General features: G+C 41.7%; 1 protein-coding gene across 12 annotated transcripts in view; it reads right to left on the bottom strand.

Moving 5' to 3' along the window:
* LOC132889141 (fibulin-7) overlaps positions 1-20,998 on the bottom strand; it is a 199,710-nt gene that overhangs the window by 63,810 nt on the left and 114,902 nt on the right. For 6 of the 12 annotated variants that reach the window (XM_060925359.1, XM_060925352.1, XM_060925363.1 and 3 more), the window contains 3 exons: positions 10,978-11,109; positions 10,126-10,209; positions 9,157-9,345 (listed from right to left, as the gene is read on the bottom strand). The exons of 1 other annotated variant lie outside the window; for it this stretch is intronic. In XM_060925359.1, the coding sequence (XP_060781342.1) occupies positions 9,157-9,345; positions 10,126-10,209; positions 10,978-11,109 (405 nt within the window). Of the gene's footprint in view, positions 1-9,156; positions 9,346-10,125; positions 10,210-10,977; positions 11,110-11,275; positions 11,773-20,998 lie in introns of those variants that run through there. 5 more of the 12 variants (XM_060925353.1, XM_060925358.1, XM_060925360.1 and 2 more) reach the window with 4 other exon arrangements.

Genomic DNA, 20,998 nt, shown 5'->3' with positions numbered 1-20,998 from the left:
GCCCTGCGATAACCTGGTGACTTGTCCAGGGTGTACTCCGCCTCTTGCCCATAGTCAGCTGGGATAGGCTCCAGCTTGCCTGCGACCCTGTAGAACAGGATAAGTGGCTACAGACAATGGATGGATGGATGATTCCAGTAGGTTACATAATGGCTATGCAGCAAGTCAAATTCTAGCTAATGGTTAATACTGCAAACTAACAGAGATTGAATAATGTTTTCAGGCAGCTGCCTTCAACAGTTTTAGACAAGGAATGATAAGTCATGAAACAAATATATGTAGTTGTGTTAAGAAAAGGTTCTGTCAGAACCACTTTGTCAAGGCATTTATTTAAGGAGAAGAAGAACAACAACTTTATTCATCACATGTACACTTGTGAAATTCTTCTTAACCCATCTTAAGCAGTGTACAAGTGAGCAATGAGCACACACACACACACACACACACACACACACACACACACACACACACACACACACATACCCAGACCAGTGGGCAGCCACGCTACAGTGCCCAGGGAGCAGTTGGGGGTTAAGGCCACCCCACATTAACCTAACCGCTTATCTTCCACATGCCTATGTGGAAAGCCTTGAGGCAGGGAGAGCAGCTCCCTGCTCTTCCATGTGCCTGCATGGAAAGGCTAAAGCAGGAAGAGCAGCAGCAAAGACTGTTTCTATAGAGATCTTGCAGTCACGTGACTGGAAAGTACACAGCCGCCATCTTGTCGGTAAAAAACACAGCTGAATACTGCTGCACTCGTGTACAGAATGGATCAATTTCAACCGATGGACTACAGGGCTCATTTTTCTACTGAACAGATAACTAGATATATGTCTAAAATAAACGATCTACAGATTATTGACCCTTATGGCTTACCGGACGGAGTTTTCACGACCGTGTCAGTGGATATTGAACTGCCAGAGGTGGAATACCTGGACGTGTATAATTACCTCATCAACTTTCCCTCGCTGTTCAGTGGTGAAGCACTGCGTGCTTATAAATCTCTGGACAGTTATCTTTACAGAAATTCAGGATTTGTCAGTGACTCAGATGTGGCATCTTGTAAACAAGAAAATAATCCTCATTGGCTGGGTAAGTCACTTAAGTATTGAGTATAGCACTGACCAGCCGATTATAGAATAGAATAAGGTAATTCCAGCTGTAATTCCAAATTGTCCGTGTTGTTTACCATGGATCTGGCGTTTGGAGAAGTAGAGGTTTAGCAGTGGAGATTTGAGTGGCTGTTTTCTGAGCTTAGTCAACAGGCCGGTGTACCCTCCTGGATTTTGCGCATGCGCAGTAGGCTTGGTAGGACAAATCCAAGAGGTAGGATAACTTTACAGAACACCGGCTCTGCAGCCTCGCTTTTGCTTCCGCTCCCGGCGCCGCCTCCTTTGCTTTGCTTCCGATAACAATCCACGGAGACCCCGCTGGTCTCGCTATCTCGTCCAGAATGTTGTGCATGCGATGGAAATCACTATAAACTGTCATTTTCTGCTGGAAACCAATGTCCAGTAAGTCCATACAGTTGTAGTGGATATTGAAGTCCGGTACAGACGAACAACACACAAAAATACACACAAAAAACATAAAAAACGTGCACAGGTAGGGAGAGCTTGTAGCCGCAGCCGTTGTAGTAGAATTGTATATAGTAGGGTTTTCCAGAAGAAAAGGTAGATGTAAAAGCAGAAGTAGAACCAGAAGTAGAAGGCGGAAATATGGCGTTTGACCGACAAGATGGCGTCTGTCACAATCTGGATCGGCTGTGATGTCACATGCAAGTGCTCCATTAGAAGGTCTGTATAAGACTGAAGCACCCACCCCTTAATGGAGGATGGCTGCCTTTGTGGGATTCAAAACAGTGAACTATAAAGGCACTGAGATGTGAAGTGAACAACATCATATTGTTACGATGACACCTATCAAGGAGTTGGATATGTTAGGCAGTAAGTGAACAGTCACTTCTTGAAGTTGATGTGTTGGAAGCAGAAAGATGGGCAAGTGTAAAGATCTTAATCTCTTTGACAAGGGCAAAATGCAATGGTTAGATGACTGGGTCAACACATCCCAAATTGTCTGTCATGGGGGTGTTCCCAGTATGCAGTGATCATTACCTTGCCTGCTATAGAGTAAGCGGGGCGAGGTATTATTTTCGGTTGGGTTTCTTTGTTTATTTTTTGTTAACGATATTATGGGAAAACAGCTGGATCAATCTTCATGAAACTTTCAGGATAGATGGGCATTGGTCTCAAATAGAACCTCCAACATTTTGAAGGTCATCCGGTCAAGGTCACCAAAAAGGTCAAAATTGTCTTTGTTGTGGCTACTGCCTCATATAGAGGCACTAGCCACTATGTCATTGTGCTGTAACTCAGTCATGGCGACAGCGTGTGTATGTCAGCCTTGGTTCGGAAGTTTCAGTTTCTAAAACTGTAAGAGTAGAATAATATAAAGTACAGACACTTGATATATTTTACTTCTGTGATTTTTAAATTGTTCATTTTTGGATTATGCTTCATTTTTGTGGCTACTGCCTCATAGAGTAAATATGCTATATTTACTGTATGGACATGGTATCAGAAAATATTTTTATTTATAAGCAGTAGCCACGTGTACCCATAGAGTACCTTTTTTTTCGTGATATCTTCCTTCATATTCATCATAAGTGCTACTGGGTGACTTTTATTTTGCCTGGGAACACTTGTCATCTATCAGAAAGTGGTCCAAGGAAGGTACAATCAGTGAACCACAGAAGAGTCACAACCTGTACCTGTACGACAACTTGCTGAAAAACTTAATGCTGGCTATGATAGAAAGGTGTTAGAACGCACAGTGCATCACGGCTTCCTTTGTATGGATTGAGTAGCTGCAAACTGGTCAGGGCGCTCATGCTGACTCCTATCCATCAAGGAAAGTGCCTACAGTAGGCGTATGAGCATCAGAACTGGACCATGGAGCAATGGAATAAGGTGGCCTGGATTGGGTTGTGACATGACAATGACATTGATTAAAGTCAGACAGCATAAAAAAGGGAGGAGTTGGGGTGGAGATGCATTGCAAAATGGCTTGCAGAAGAAGCAGCAAAAGGTAGGCAGGTTAAAGCAGCTTAAATAGGTGCTCTGTGAGAGATTTGCCAATAGAATGCGTAGAAGGGAATCAGCTGAGCTACAGCTGATGTGGGCTGGCTAAAGATCAGCTGCAGTCAGCTGATGTAGCTGGGATTGAGGGCTGAGCTTGACTTTGTGGCCTACCAGAACTACACTACGCTCGATTTATGAACACTTAAAGTGCAAATGAAGCGCTTTTTTTCCCCTTTTTTCTTCCATTTTTACCTACTGTGCAAAAAGCAACTAAATCTCTTGTACTTGGAAAATCTGTAAAAACAAAAGAAAACCCTATTAAATTTTAGTTGAAAATCCCAGCTATAAAATATCGTCTGGAGGTCTGGGCCAAGTTTTATTGCGGGATGTACTTTGCTGACGTCACGTTGGTTGCTCAGTGCATACTTTAAACAAAGCTTTGTTTATGGTAGTCTGTAGAACGTACACCCATCAACCTTTTAATGGGCTGTTTCACAATCATGGTTGTCTTTTTGAATAACACCAACTAACGCCTGCAACTAGGTCCAATATATATATATATATATATATATATATATATATATATATATATATATATATATATATATATATATGCTGGAGTTTCTTGTACCTTAGTTTACAAGGACACACCAGCCCTACCTACAGCAATAATGTCTCTAAGTCCTTATAAATATGTTTGTAAAAGTCAAATGCACATTCAGTTTTGACCTTGTGGTCATTTCATTTAATTCTACTTTAATTATTACACTTAGATTTAACTGGATAAATTCAGGATTGCATTTTTTTTTCACAATAGAAAGATATTTAAGTAGACGTTACATTTTTTTTGTAAACAAAGTGCCTCTGACAGAATTCTTTGTCTGTCAAAAATGTCCTCTCCGGCAACCACTCACCATATTATGAGGTTGTAAATGATTTAAGAAAATATTTGTCTCTTTTGAAGCAGAATACTCTATTGTTGCACAGTAAAAAAAAAAAAGACTTGAAACAGATGCAAGACACATTTGTAGCAGAGCTTCACATGTGGTTAAAATGTGTGTCCGTCAAAGTGTCCTCTCCAGAAAACCACAGGGATCATCACCACTTCAGTTGTTATTACAGTTACCACCATGTACAAACATTGCTGCACAGTACTGGAAAAATTTGTATTTAAAAATCACCTATTGCAACAGTTTTTCACTTTGTATACCTTACTGTTGTGGACTATAAGAAAGTGGGTCAATTTTAGAAAGGCACTATATGCCATCTTCTCACCACAAGTAACACGCGCAGTAACTAATTTCAGTAGCTCTGAAATTCTGCACAGTTCATTTCCATCTCAAAAGGTAATTTTTGGCAGCAGATAAACACACAAATCTGAGGTTTGATTTATGGACAATTGTGGACCTGAAAAGTATACATTTGTGAAACAGCCCTTATAACAATTAAAAAGATGTCTAGTGATTCTGAGTGGAGTGACTCACCAGTCTCTTGCACTCAAGGGAGTTTAAATGAAGCAGAAGCAGACTATGAAGTTTTTAACAGCCAGTATGCACCATATGAAGATGAACCAACCACTCACTGATGTCTCAGACAACGATTAGCAAAACCAAGGTAAGAATATGGATGAACAAACTGATATTGATAATCTTACTCAAACAGTATTAGAAGCATGTTATGAAAGAACAGTAGCAGTTGAGGCTTGGTAAGGGTTGAACTACATTATTTGAATAAAACAAGATCAGCTGTGAGCTACTGCTCACTTACCGTACATATCCCCCCTGCTCTCACTTATATTAGAATACAAGCAATCAAAGGAATAGGACACTTATTATGAATGTTGACTTCAACAAATAATTAACCCTGAGACAAATAAGTAAAGAACAGTGTTCTCCCCAGGTATTTCAAATAGCATCCTGGTAAACCGTCATTTTGAAATAGCATTTTGGTTCTTGAAATAGCATCAAAATCCACCCTATATGTTTTGTAAATACATTCAATTGGTAAACAGGAAGTTGATGTGCGACAGATCTGAAAACGGTATACACGGTATAGAACCCCAAGCTGAAGCTCGGTACTAAATATCAAGCAGGTGATTTGTAGTTGCTGAGAAAAGTGTTATGAAAATTTTGTAAATCCACCCTATATGTTTTGTAAATGCATTCAGTCAGTAAACAAGAAGTTGATGTGCGACAGACCTGAAAACGGTATACATGGTATAGAACCCCAAGCTGAAGTTTGGTACCAAGTGGCTATGATTTGTGGTTGCTGAGAAAAAGGGTGTTTCGGACAGATGGAAATATGGACAGACAGAAGTAAACCAGTATACCCCCTCTCCGTCTTCAGGGGCTATAATGATTCCTTGAAGGAAAGGAAAAGCAAAACATAACAGGCCAGATCCGGGAAAATGGGAAGGGGGAGGAGGGGGGTGTCAACCTAGTAAGGCTCTGCAGTTTTTAAATGCCCAGAGATACATTTGGAACTGTCAGAGACATGTTGTAAATGAAATCTCTTCAAGAAAATTACCATATCAAAAATCCATCCATCCATCCATCCATTAGCCATAAGTGCTTATCCTGTGCAGGGTCACGGGCAAGCTGGAGACTATCCCAGCTGACTACGGGCGAGAGGTGGGGTACACCCTGGACAAGTCACCAAGTCATCGCAGGGCTGACACATAGAGACAAACAATAATTCGCATTCATATTCACACCTATGGTCAATTTAGAGCCACCAATTAGCCTAACCTGCATGTCTTTGGGCTGTGGAGGAAACTCACGCAGACACAGGGAGAACATGCAAACTCCACACAGAAAGGTCCCTGTCGGCCACTTGGCTCGAACCCAGAACTTTCTTGCTGTGAGGCAACAGTGCTAACCACTACACTACCGTGCCGCTCATATCAAAAATATTTTTTAAAAGTAGGAACTTTCAAAACCATTTTATTAGTCACTGAAAATGATATTGTCAGATTTGCAGGCATATGCATAGAACATAATTACAACTGATATGTTAATATTTATGAAAGTTGCATTGTCATATAATGCATTACCACATGACATACTACAGTGTAGTACACTGACCACAAAACACCTATCAATAAATTATTACTGTTTTAGCAACTGCAATCTGAGCTCCTGCGCAGGACATTCAGTGTACATATAAGACAGTGAATACACCCAGGTAAACTGAGTGGCCATTTAAGGCAGAGTTTAATACCGAGATAACTATAAACAAAGACTACAAGAGTTGCATGTCTATAATACAAAGTCAGTAACAGCAATCTGAGCTTCTGAGTCTAACAGACTGAGATAACGATACAATGATTGTGTGAGTTGCATTTGAACAAATCCAATAATAAGTATTAGTTCCCAAGACTCAGGGTATTTCAAGCAGATTTTCTTTAGAGCCGTTGCAAAAATCAACATCTCTCACAGCCCTATCCGGCCGCTGTCGTAAAAATCAAAGTGAGGCTCACCCACAAAACCGCATGTGTACCATGTACAGTGGTGCTTGAAAGTTTGTGAACCCTTTAGAATTTTCTATATTTCTGAACAAATATGACCTAAAACATCATCAGATTTTCACACAAGTCCTAAAAGTAGATAAAGAGAACCCAGTTAAACAAATGAGACAAAAATATTATACTTGGTCATTTATTTATCGAGGAAAATGATCCAATATTACATATCTGTGAGTGGCAAAAGTATGTGAACCTCTAGGATTAGCAGTTAATTTGAAGGTGAAATTAGAGTCAGGTGTTTTCAATCAATGGGATGACAATCAGGTGTGAGTGGGCACCCTGTTTTATTTAAAGAACGGGGATCTATCAAAGTCTGATCTTCACAACACATGTTTGTGGAAGTGTATCATGGCACGAACAAAAGAGATTTCTGAGGTCCTCAGAAAAAGCCTTGTTGATGCTCATCAGGCTGGAAAAGGTTACAAAACCATCTCTAAAGAGTTTGGACTCCACCAATCCACAGTCAGACAGATTGTGTACAAATGGAGGAAATTCAAGACCATTGTTACCCTCCCCAGGAGTGGTCGACCAACAAAGATCACCCCAAGAGCGAGGCCACAAAGGACCCCAGGGTAACTTCTAAGCAACTGAAGGCCTCTCTCACATTGGCTAATATTAATGTTCATGAATCCACCATCAGGAGAACACTGAACAACAATAGTGTGCATGGCAGGGTTGCAAGGAGAAAGCCACTGCTCTCCAAAAAAAAACATTGCTGCTCGTCTGCAGTTTGCATGTGCCGGATGTGTCCCCCCCTCTTAAATCCGCACCAGCATAAACTGTGTGTCGTATGCAGCGCCATTTGTGTGCTGTGATAGACTAATCTCTGTGACAAAGCGCTATACCACTGGCATAACAGCATGAAATACCGCATGAAACCTAGCCTTTCATTTTACCTTTAGTATGATTGATGAAGCTCTTTATGATGCAATACCTATTTTTGTTGCATAATGAATAATAAATAGGTTAGCCTGAATGTTTATTCATTATTCCATCTCAACAAAAATACACTTAATTGTGATGAAGGTCTGTGGAAAGAGCAGTAAGAACAATAAATCATGCGATGCAGATTGTTCACTCACTACTGACATAAAATATAACATTTTGGTGTATAAACTTTTTTTTTTTGGCGTTCACCGATGATTTCTTGGGCTTTTATTGTCATAGAGTCTCTGGTTGGTATGGACCCATTTCGCAGAATGGCCTGTAGTTTATTTTCACCAACCATCGAGGCAGAATATCTTCTTTCATAAGGGCTGTCTTCGAAATGTGCTAAGCATAGCAAAGTATATTTGCTCAGAGGTTCGTGAAAGTCTGGGCGATGCCGCTGCACAAATTTGACCCAGTTTTTGTCTCAGAGCCGGATCAGATGGGAACTGATGCATCCTTCTACCAGGGGTAAAAGTTGTGTTCATACAACTAACATTATTTGGTGCTCCGGTGACACAATATTGACCTCCTCTTTTTAACCCCGCCGACAGTAGTCGGAGGGGTTATTATTTTCACCTGCGTCAGTCTGTGTGTGTGTGTATCTGTCTGTCTGTCTGTCTCTCTGTCTGTCTGTCTGTGTGTCTGCAAGATATCTCAAGAACCAATGGATCGATTTGGACCAAATTTTGTACATGTGTTGCCAATCACCCAGGAAGGAAACCATTAAATTTTGGAGGTCAAAGGTCAAAGGTCAAGGTCATAGCAGAACTTCGAAATTTTCGCCCAATGTATTTTAATAGGGAAAAGGCGGGGTTTGCACTCGTTAGAGTGTCCCTGTCTAGTTTACATTTACTGTCCACCAGAGTGAAATGCAATATGCAATAGTAAGTTTGCAACCAACATGATGTCACGGCAGTGTTGTATTGGCCGAGAGTTACAAACACAGTTTTTTAGTAAACCCATGAAACCTCTTTGCCTCATAAAAACATCAGTTTTTATTACTATCGTCTCAAACTTTGCAGTTGTATGTTTCAACAGTATGTTTATTGAAATACGGTGAAAAATGCTTCATATGCAGTTTAAGGAAGGAGACAGGGTGAGACCTAAAGCATGTGTATACAATTTGTTTTAGAATTGAACAAGACATCTCAAAGTTGTAGAACAACCAGCAACATATATTAAGAATGTTCCATGCGTATCTTCTAATCTAATCTAATGTAATCTAATCTAAGAATGATCATTCTCAGTTCTTCTTTTTCTCCATATAATGAGGATGCTCCTGACCACCTGCTTGTGGTCTCTTGATGTTACCATTTCCAGCCATTTGCACAATTACAGGCTAGTTCTCTTTTTCTATCTTGAAGCTCTTTTTCTAGCTTGCCATTCTTGTTGTTCTGTTGCACATGCCGATTTAGTGTATTGCTCTGTACTTCCTTATGCAACTGTTTGCTTTTTCTATAGATGTATGCAAAGGCATCATTTTGCATGTCCCACAATAATCCTGGAGGCAAGACATTACCCTGCCCTGTGTGCTTTAATGGTATTTCCTGGATATTGATAGGATAGTAATGAATGGTGACTTGACAGTATTAAAGACCTGAGAGAACAAAAGGAGGAGTGTACCCTGGCATATGCTGCTGTGAGACGTGCCGCTCATATGGAAGCCAGCATCACAACTGCAGTGCTGAGCTTGGTCCACTTTAGTGCAGCGGGGTTTGCGGCTAAATTCCGGATCATTCACCACACTCCACTCTGGAGGGGCTGAACGTGAGCGGGAAGGAGAAAGGGGATTAGGCTTCAGCCTGTGGTTGGCTGCAGGGACACACACACACACACCCACACACACACAAACATAGATATATTCAGACATACACTAACAGACAAAATTACAGACATGCAAAACAAAATATATGTATAAGAATGCATGCTTCAGACAAGATGATTTACTAAGGCCTTTCAGCACTTAGGCCCATGACTATGTGGAGTATGCATAACGAGGGTTTAATACCAAATTTGCGCACACTGACATTTAGACCTCTGATGAAACTACAGAATTAAGTGTTATTCAGAAGTTATGCAATGTATTCAAGAGATGTGGAGTGCTGCATGAAAGAGAAACATGTCTCAGTTGTGTGATTCTGAACTTGGACTTAAGTGCAGTCTTAAGTGCATTCACTCTTAGTCCAGCGGCACTTAATACTATTAATTAATTAAATCAATCAATCAATGACTTGACTAATCGTCTCTTTAAAGTTCACATTTTTTTCCTGCAAACAGAAGACATTAAAGGAAACAGCACCCTAGTCAGGGAAAAGTGGGAGGACTGACATTTTTAAGGATGAAATTAAGTGAGCCATGAATGTAACAGATGAATGCTTGATCAGGTTATTTTTTAGACTGGCCAATGCTTAAATATGAGCACACCAAATGAACCAAAATATTGGCATTATTTTATTGTATTACATTTGACAGCAAATAAACAACAGTGTTTACTTCCTCAAACTGCATTTCGATCCTAGATCTTTTGCATTTAAAAACAAATACTTGTGTTTAAAGACAGTATATGTGATATAGAAAAAAAATGATAGACACCTCTACTCAAGACAAATCTGGCAACCTTAGAGATGTGAACTACACGCATATCCTGAATTGTGCATCCAGCTGTGGAATCCATCTCTGGAAATACACACAACTTTTTACATAAATATTGATGTAACTTTTATATTTAAGCTGTCAATTCAGAATATCCATCCATTATCTGTAACCGCTTATCCTGTGCAGGGTCATGGACAAGCTGGAGCCTATCCCAGCTGACTATGGGCGAGAGGCGGGGTACACCCTGGACAAGTCACCAGATCATTGCAGGGCTGACACATAGAGACAAACAACCATTCACACTCAATTTAGAGCCACCAGTTAGTCTAACCACATGTCTTTGGACTGTGGGGGAAACCGGAACACCCGGAGGAAATCCACACAGACGCAGGGAAAACATGCAAACTCCACACAGAAAGGCCCCTGTCGGCCACTGGGTTCGAACCCAGAACCTTCTTGCTGTGAGGCGACAGTGCTAACCACTACACCACCGTGCCACCCCAATTCAGAATAATTCTTTCATAATTATTTATATGATTAAAATGGTTCACTAAATGGTGAGTTCAGCCACGGACTAGATTTCATTTTGTAATGGAATGGTTTCTATTAGCTGTAAACTGTAGCCAATTGTGGACATAACCTATATAACATAGAAGACTTGCTATGTGTGGAACCTGGCGGGGTATTAGTCAGGATAATTATGCCTAACGCTAAACAAACATTCAACCAAAAATAACTAGTACTTTAAAACACATTTTAGAAAAAAGTAATCATTTAAGTTGAAGTAAACTATTAACATTGATCAAGGACAGTAATGTATAGACTAGGCAGAAAAACAAGCCGTTTCACCTGTTTGAGTCTGCTGCTGACAACGGCTCCCGCTCCAGTTGTGAGGACAAATGCACTTGTATTGGTTGACCCCTTCAGCACAGGTACCACCATTGAGGCATGGGTTACTAGCACACTGACTTGAACCTGCTGCTAATAAAAGGCAATACCAGTGAGATTTTATTTCTCTCTCTCTCTCTCACACACACACACACACACACACACACACACACACACACACACACACACACACTCCCCCCAGAGAGCTCTTTGCTGTTTCTTTAAAGATTCACAAATCCCCCAAAATAAACTCCTTTACCCTGACAGATAATATCCATACAAGACATGTATGAGTGTTCACTTGTTCCTATTTGTACCTGTATACTGTGTACAGATTTTATTTTAAAAGAATAACAATGTCACAATAACAATGTCAATGTGTGTTGACATCTTGCTCTCTCCGAGGTTCAAATATTGTGGTCTGAATATAAATTACGTGAGAGAATCTGAGACCATGACGTCACTTACATGCCACATGACTTACTGAGGCTGAGATCTAGTGGATACATCACTTCTAAATTGTTGTAAACAACCCTGAATAGCCCAAGTGTCAAGCATTTGGGTGTAAAAATAAGCCCAATTACTGAAGCAGTGAATGCACACATGCATGCACACACACAAAAAGAGAGCAGACACATACCCAGCCTTTGGGATCCTTTTGCTGCCTATAAACTCCATCGCCGGCTACTCACAGTGTGTGTTTGTTTTTTTTTCAAAAAACTAAAAAATGTCCCTGTATTTTTATGTGACCTGCTTTTGTTTATTTTTATTCACTGAGGAAAGGGATCTTTTTAAACCATAAGAATCACACTGCTATGACAACAGGATTGTTGACTAGTATCTGTGTCAGTACTGCATATGCGTTATCTAGCCAAGTGAAATTTAAACTTCATAAAAGTGAAGTCTTGATTTGTGCCAGTAAAAATTACATGATTGGGGGGGGGGGGGGGGGGGGGGGCGGCACACATCAGGGCACCTGCTGTGATCGGCAAACGGCGTTTATTTTTGGGTTTTGTTTGACTTTAACTTGATATGAGAGAGAAAGAGAGAGAGAGCAGATCAGCAGCAAAAACATGAGCACCTTAAAATGTTGTTCGTTGTAAGTAGAGAAGAAAGAGACAAACGATGCCAGGTTAATACTAAACAACCAGATGATACACTGGACATCTTTTTAAAAAATGACTGACGTATTAGTAGTTTATTTTGACCAAAATAAACTAAAATGGTGATACTACACTAATCCACTGACTAGGACATCAACTATAGATTAACTACAGGATACCAACTAAGAAGAGCCAGAGAAACTTAGGAGAACAGAAGAAAACCATTTTAAAGTAAAAGAAAACTATCTCAAAGATGAAGGTAGGCACTGTTTTTATCATTCTCCCTCCTGCTAACAGAAATAACAACTAGCTGCTAGCCAGCATCACAGCTAGCAGTGACAGTTACATTTTAGAAAAATCTGAGGGACAGAGACCTAACACCTTTGCTATCAGCTCCCCAGATAACTCAGATTACTACTGAAAATGCCAAGAAAAAGTACAAAGCTAAGATTTTGAGAGACTTTCTTGAGACCCAAAGAGCACCATTTATTTTATTAAGTTATAAAATCATCAAAGCAGAGTTGCTGTTCTACACAGAGCACCTAAGTGCCTGGGACATAGCCCTCCTTTCAGCTAATAAAGAACTGAAAATGGCTGGGAATAAAGCTATGACTCAACTATACATGGATACATGGACACCACTCCCAAATTTAACATCAACCTGTATACAATGAAACTGTACTGATTTAGGGATCAGAGGCTAGTCTACCAAAATTTGATGAACTGAAAACTCTAGCTATAAAAGAGAAGAAAATAGTGATGTGTCATTTGTGAATGATTTGCTCATTTTGAACTAATCTTTTATCTGTTCACGAATTATAAAGGCAGGTCCAGTGGCATCATTAGGCCCTATCACTTGGGGCTACAGCCCCAGATATTTTGAGCCTAGCCCCAGGTACAACCCGATTCCAAAAAAGTTGGGACAAAGTACAAATTGTAAATAAAAATGGAATGCAATAATTTACAAATCTCAAAAACTGATATTGTATTCACAATAGAACATACTGTAGGCAACATATCAAATGTCGAAAGTGAGACATTTTGAAATTTCATACCAAATATTGGCTCATTTGAAATTTCATGACAGCAACACATCTCAAAAAAGTTGGGACAGGGGCAATAAGAGGCTGGAAAAGTTAAAGGTACAAAAAAGGAACAGCTGGAGGACCAAATTGCAACTCATTAGGTCAATTGGCAATAGGTCATTAACATGACTGGGTATAAAAAGAGCATCTCGGAGTGGTAGTGGCTCTCAGAAGTAAAGATGGGAAGAGGATCACCAATTCCCCTAATTCTGTGTCGACAAATAGTGGAGCAATATCAGAAAGGAGTTCGACAGTGTAAAATTGCAAGGAGTTTGAACATATCATCATCTACAGTGCATAATATCATCAAAAGATTCAGAGAATCTGGAAGAATCTCTGTGCGTAAGGGTCAAGGCCGGAAAACCATACTGGGTGCCCGTGATCTTCGGGCCCTTAGACGGCACTGCATCACATACAGGCATGCTTCTGTATTGAAAATCACAAAATGGGCTCAGGAATATTTCCAGAGAACATTATCTGTGAACACAATTCACCGTGCCATCCGCCGTTGCCAGCTAAAACTCTATAGTTCAAAGAAGAAGCCGTATCTAAACATGATCCAGAAGCGCAGACGTCTTCTCTGGGCCAAAGCTCATTTAAAATGGAATGTGGCAAAGTGGAAAACTGTTCTGTGGTCAGACAAATCAAAATTCGAAGTTCTTTATGGAAATCAGTGACGCCGTGTCATTCGGACTAAAGAGGAGAAGGACGACCCAAGTTGTTATCAGTGCTCAGTTCAGAAGCCTACATCTCTGATGGTATGGGGTTGCATTAGTGCGTGTGGCATGGGCAGCTTACACATCTGGAAAGACATCATCAATGCTGAAAGGTATATCCAGGTTCTAGAGCAACATATGCTCCCATCCAGACGACGTCTCTTTCAGGGAAGACCTTGCATTTTCCAACATGACAATGCCAAACCACATACTGCATCAATTACAGCATCATGGCTGCGTAGAAGAAGGGTCCGGGTACTGAACTGGCCAGCCTGCAGTCCAGATCTTTCATCCACAGAAAACATTTGGCGCATCATAAAACGGAAGATACGACAAAAAAGACCTAAGACAGTTGAGCAACTAGAATCCTACATTAGACAAGAATGGGTTAACATTCCTATCCCTAAACTTGAGCAACTTGTCTCAGTCCCCAGACGTTTACAGACTGTTGTAAAGAGAAAAGGGGATGTCTCACAGTGGTAAACATGGCCTTGTCCCAACTTTTTTGAGATGGGTTGTCATGAAATTTAAAATCACCTAATTTTTCTCTTTAAATGATACATTTTCTCAGTTTAAACATTTGATATGTTATCTATGTTCTATTCTGAATAAAATATGGAATTTTGAAACTTCCACATCATTGCATTCCATTTTTATTTACAATTTGTACTTTGTCCCAACTTTTTTGGAATCGGGGTGTATTTTTACTCTCAATAAACAAACAAATACATTTTTTTAAAAGTAAGAGATTAATAGAAAGCCACTGACAGAAACAGATCAGACCTTGACTTGCAGCGTCCAAAGACGGAGGGGGGACATAACTGAGTGCTGCACAGTGCACATTCCAAATTCTGGTAACCGGCAACAGAAGAACGTTCAGAACTGGTTGGAAGATGATTTCAAAAAAATAATCCACTGCTGTTGGACTTTTCAAGATTAAAACAGATGGTAAGTCATTGACCGTGGGTGTTTATATAGAATGTATCAACAATGTAACCTATCAAATTATGTTGATGCACAAAACCCACTCTGTGTAGCCTGGTTATGTTGAATTTACAGCATAAGGTCTGTAGGATTAGTGTGCCAGGCGAGCTCTAAAGTTTGAGGGGTTTAATGAATATCTACAGTGGTGGTCTATTTGCCCCAACTAAGTTTATTTAATAGGTCAACAACAATTTGTGTTCATGTAGACACCAGTAGTTGCCCTGACAATTTAATCATATGTTTTAATGCTACATGTAGCCTATGCAGAACCAGCCAGCTGACCATCCCATAGCCAGCCTTTGGCATGTTCGTCACATATAGGGATAAAATAGTTTTGGTTTTTTTTGCCATGCAATATCAATGTCAACATAAATTTGTGTTGTTCAGATGAGCTTTGAATGTGTGTGGGTGACAATATTTCTTGTCAACTGAGCCGGGATGCATTGGAGAAAATGTTGTTGTTTTTTTTTTTGTGTGTGTGTGTGTGTGTGTGTGTGTGAGAGAGAGAGAGACCGAGAGAAAGAGAGAGAAACTTGGAAGACATATTTATATGATTATAGTCTTGTGAGATGGGATGCCATACGGGATTTTGAATGTTATACTATAATAATGTAGCTTAGAATTTGTGTCATTGTGGTCCTAAAGGAGAGATATGTGAGTGAGAAATGATATATTTTTATTAAATTGATTAAAAATTTTACTAGTGATATTTAATAGTCAATTGGCGCATGCCTCAGTTTTCAGAGACCTTATGGGTGTTGATAATAACTTAATAATGAGACAGAAACTGAAGTGAGCTACATAAACTTAAAAAGAGCAGTGCAAAAATCACTAATAAAGATGTCATAACCTTTGAATGTGTGTGGGTGGCAATATTTCTTTTGTACGGTAAAGTTAGACATAATCTCCCCAACCCATCTATGCCAAACTCCCTTAAAAAATACAAGCCCCAGGAAAACCTAACTTAGCCCCTAATCTTTTCAATAGCTAGAAACACCTCTGGATAGGTTTTTCAGGTATTAGTTTCTCATTCACTTGTATGACAGACTTGTAGTACTCAAGTCCAGGACTTGAGTCTGACTCGTGACCTGACTTGGACTTGAGCACTGATGACTCAGACAGACTCAGACTCGTGCATTAACTGCATTCAGACTCGTAAATTGGAAGCAAGGACTGATTTTTTTCTTTATTTTTTGTAACATGCCATAATAATTTGGCATAAGATATCTACATCAATTTTTGTACTAATTTCATGCAAGCGTGTCACACCTGCGCACCTTGGCGTGTGCATCAGATAGACTCTCAGGCGCGCTCTGGACAGCACATACGCCAAGACTCCTGCACGCACGGCATAAACTACTCGCACCTGCACAGGATTAAGGCGCAATCAGCGTGCCCAGATAAAAACTGTGAAAATTGCGAAGTATTGAGTTGCGTTTTTGACACACTACCGAGCCTTAATTCCTTGTTTGGTTTCCTGATCCCTAATTTCCTGTTTCTCGTCTTTGATTCTGCTGCGTCTACAATAGTCTGTTTGTGCTTTGCGATTTTATACACACACATATACATATATATATATATATATATATATATATATATATATATATATATACACATATATATATATATATATATATATATATATATATATATATATATATATATATATAAAAATCTCCTTCTCACCCCCGGCGGGGGGGTGGCATCCATGTCATCCTCAAGCTCGGGTCCTCTACCAGAGGCCTGGGAGTTTGAGGGTTCTGCGCAGTATCTTCGATGTTCCTAGGACTGTGCTCTTCTGGACTGAGGCTTCAGATGTTGTTCCTGGGATTTGCTGGAGCCACTCTCCCAGTTTGGGGGTTACTGCCCCAAGTGCCCCCACTACCACGGGGACCACGCAACCCTTGACCTTCCACATCCGTTCCAGCTGCTCTTTCAACCCTTGATACTTCTCAAGTTTCTCATGTTCCTTCTTCCTGATGTTGGCGTCAGCTGGGATCGCCACATCTATCACCACCACCCTCTTCTGCTCTTTGTCCACCACCACTATGTCCGGTTGGTTAGACAGGATCTGTTTGTCAGTCTGGAAGCTGAAGTCCCACAGAACCTTGGCCCTGTTGTTCTCAGCCACCTTCTGTGGTATGGCCCATTGGGACTTGGGTACTTCTATTCCATACTGGTTGCAGATGTTCCTGTATACTATCCCAGCCACTTGGTTGTGCCTCTCCATGTACGCTGATCCAGCTAGCATCTTACACCCTGCTACTATGTGCTGGACTGTTTCAGGGGCTTCTTTGCACAGTCTGCATCTTGGGTCTGATCTACTCTGGTAGATCCTGGCCTCTATGGCTCTTGTGCTTATGGCCTGTTCTTGTGCTGCCATGATTAGTGCCTCTGTGCTGTCTGTCAGTCCTGCATTATCCAGCCACTGGTAGGATTTCTTGATATCAGCCACTTCCTCTATCTGACGATGGTACATGCCATGTAGGGGTTTGTCCCTCCAGGTTGTCTGTTCCTCCTCCTCCTCTGCTCTCTCATCAGGGTTCTGCTGCCTGAGACATTCACTTAGCAGTTCATCCTTTGGGGCCATCTTTCTGATGTATTCTCGGATTTTCGATGTTTCATCCTGGACCGTGGTCTTGACGCTCACTAGCCCTCGGCCTCCCTCTTTCCGCTTAGTGTATAGTCTCAGGGTGCTGGACTTGGGGTGGAACCCTCCATGCATGGTGAGGAGCTTTCTAGTCTTGATATCTGTGGCTTCTATCTCCTCCTTTGGCCAGTTTATGATACCAGCGGGGTATCTGATGACTGGTAGTGCGTACATGTTGATGGCTCGGACCTTGTTCTTACCATTCAGCTGACTTTTCAGGACCTGCCTTACTCTCTGGAGGTATTTGGCTGTGGTTGACTTCCTTGTGGCCTCTTCATGGTTTCCATTAGCCTGTGGGATGCCAAGGTACTTGTAGCTGTCTTGGATATCACCTATGTTGCCCTCTGGTAGGTCAATCCCCTCAGTCCGGATCATCTTGCCTCTCTTTGAGACCATCTGGCCACACTTGTCCAATCCGAATGACATCCCTATGTCATCGCTGTAGATCCGGGTGGTGTGGATCAGCGAGTCTATTTCTCGCTCATTCCTGGCATACAGCTTGATGTCATCCATGTAGAGCAGGTGGCTGATTGTTGCCCCACTACGGAATCGGTACCCGTAGCCGCTCTTCGTGATGATCCGACTGAGGGGGTTCAGGCCTATGCAGAACAGCAATGGTGATAGCGCATCTCCTTGGTATATGCCACACTTGATGTTGACTTGGGCAATGGGTTTTGAGTTGGCCTCTAGGGTTGTCTTCCACATTTCCATTGAGTTCTGGATGAAGGTCCTTAGGTTCCTGTTGATCTTATACAGTTCCAGACATTCCAGTATCCATGTGTGTGGCATTGAGTCGTAGGCTTTCTTGTAGTCAATCCAGGCAGTGCACAGGTTGGTCTGTCTCTTCTTACAGTCTCGGGCAACTGTTCTATCGACCAGTAGCTGGTGCTTGGCTCCTCTGGTGTTACTGCCAATTCCTTTCTGTGCCTCGCTCATGTATTGAGCCACATGCTTACTCATTTTTGCTGCAATGATGCCTGACAGGGCCTTCCATGTTGTGCAGAGACAGGTAATTGGCCGGTAGTTGGATGGGATGGGTCCCTTCTGGGGGTCCTTCATGATTAGGACTGTCCTGCCTTGGGTTAGCCATTCTGGGTGGGTTCCATCCCTCAGCAGCTGGTTCATCTGTACTGCTAGGCATTCATGGAGTGCAGTTAGCTTTTTCAGCCAGTACGTATGGATCATATCGGGGCCTGGTGCTGTCCAGCTCTTCATTTTTGACACTCTTTCTTGGATGTCTGCCATTGAGATGGTTACTGGTTCTTGTTCTGGGAGGTTGCTGTGGTCAGCTCTTAGGTTCACTAACCATTGGGCATCGGTGTTGTGTGATGCCTTTCTTTCCCATATGTCTTTCCAGTATTTTTCCACCTCAGCTCTTGGTGGGTCTGACCGGTTGTTGTTCCCCTGCCACTGAGAGTACACCTTGGCTGGTTCAGTGGAGAACAGCTTGTTTATTCTCCTGGCCTCTTCCTCCTTGGTGTATCTCTTCAACCAGGTGGCCAGAGCTGTTAGTTGCTGTTTGGCAGTTTCGAGTGCCTCTGGTATGGAGAGTGAGTTGTACTTCCTGGGTGCCCCTTTATTCACCATGTTCCCTTTCTGTAGTTCAGCTAGCTGGCTAACTTCTCTCCGTGCTGCCTTTATCTTGGCCTCTAATCGTCTCTTCCATGGTGGATACTGTTTGTTATGTCCCGAGCCCACCTTGTGTCCAAGCATCTCCATGATTACTGTTGCTGTACTGTGTATCAGCATGTTGGTCTCAGTGATGGTTCTTGTGGAGATTGTCTTCAGAGCAGCATTCACATCTACTAGTAGATCTTCTGAAGGTACTTGGCAACTCAGCTTCGGTATTCGTCGGGGGCTCCAGGTTTCCAGTTGGGTCACGATCTTCCTTCTCAGGTCAGCAGCTCTTGTGTTGAGGCTGTTAGCTGTTGGGGCTTGGTACCCAATCTCTGGTGGTGGGGATGAGGACATCTCCCCGCTGACCTGTCTTCCTGGCTCCCCCTTGCCGTAGCATCGTTGTTGTATTTCTATATATATATAGGGCGGCACGGTGGTGTAATGGTTAACGATGTCGCCTCACAGCAAGAATGTCCAGGTTCGAGCTTTCTGTGCGGAGTTTGCATGTTCTCCCCATGTCCGCGTGAGTTTCCTCCGGGTGCGCCGATTTCCCCCACAGTCCAAAGACATGCAGGTTAGGTTAACTGGTGACTCTAAATTGACTGTAGGTGTGAGTGTGAATCGTTGTCTGTGTCTGTGTCAGCCCTGTGATGACCTGGCGACTTGTCCAGGGTGTACCCTGCCTTTCGCCCACAGTCAGCTGGGATAGGCTCCAGCTTGCCTGCGACCCTGTAGAACAGGATAAAGTGGCTAGAGATAATGAGATGAGATGAGATAATTTGCCTGTTTCACTGTTTTACAATTTTGCCTGCCGTTCTGGATTGTTTACCTGTCTTCACTTGTATTAATAAACACACCTTCTACACTTACATCCGTCTCCCAACCATCTCTGACAGAATACTTTGCACTCCCTGACAGAGAATGCACATTCACCTGTTCATATGTCATGTTCAGGAACAAATTAATGTTAATGGCACTAAAACAGTCACCGTCAAATGGTGCGGTTGGAGCACTGGACTTGACTCAAAAATTTTTTTCATGACTTGGACTTGACTCAGACTTGAACACTGGGGACTTGAGACTGGACTCAGACTCAAGGTTTAGGGACTCAACAACACCACTGTCACATGACTGCTACATATTCTGAGTAGGGAGGCGTGATCCGTTCACAAATCATGACTGGGGATCTTTCGGGTCCGAGTCACTCGTTCATTATTCACGTGCTTACAGCAGTCACATGACCAATGCTATTACTGGAAATGAGAGGAGAGCTTGCTAACATTAGCTGGTCAACCAGAACATTTCTGTAGCTAGCTGTGTGTAAAGTATGTGCAAATTCCATGAAAAGGTATTAGTAGGCTTTCTCGTGATCCCAGCGTTTTCTTTTGAGTAGTAGTAGGGCCTAAGGTTATATCTTGCTGTCTAGCCTTAAATCCTATGAAATTCTACTGTTGTAGGTTCATATTTGTAGCCCTTGATATGTTTTTATTTTATTTGTGCCCATTTCCTCATCTTGGCTTGATTATTATTATTATTTTTTTTTTGGTAAAAGCTGTATTATTCATGTTTTTTGTCCGCCCTGCTCGCTATACATATATTGAATATTATAGCAATAATCTAATCTAATCCAGTGGTGGCGGGGGGGGGAATGTTCCCCCCCCCTAAAATTATGTTGGGGGGGCTGCACCCCCAAGTTACGATGGGAGTCCTTTGACTATTTACAAGGAAGAAAAGGAGAGTGTAGTGTGAATAAACACCCCGCCTTTGTTTTCCCTTATTAAATCCCGCTGCATCCCTTCATCCCGGTGCCTCAGCAGCATCCCTATG

The sequence above is a fragment of the Neoarius graeffei genome, chromosome 7 (assembly GCF_027579695.1).
Source record: "Neoarius graeffei isolate fNeoGra1 chromosome 7, fNeoGra1.pri, whole genome shotgun sequence".
In the NCBI taxonomy this organism is placed as follows: Eukaryota; Metazoa; Chordata; class Actinopteri; order Siluriformes; family Ariidae; genus Neoarius; species Neoarius graeffei.
This window is presented reverse-complemented; position numbering and strand designations above follow the sequence as displayed.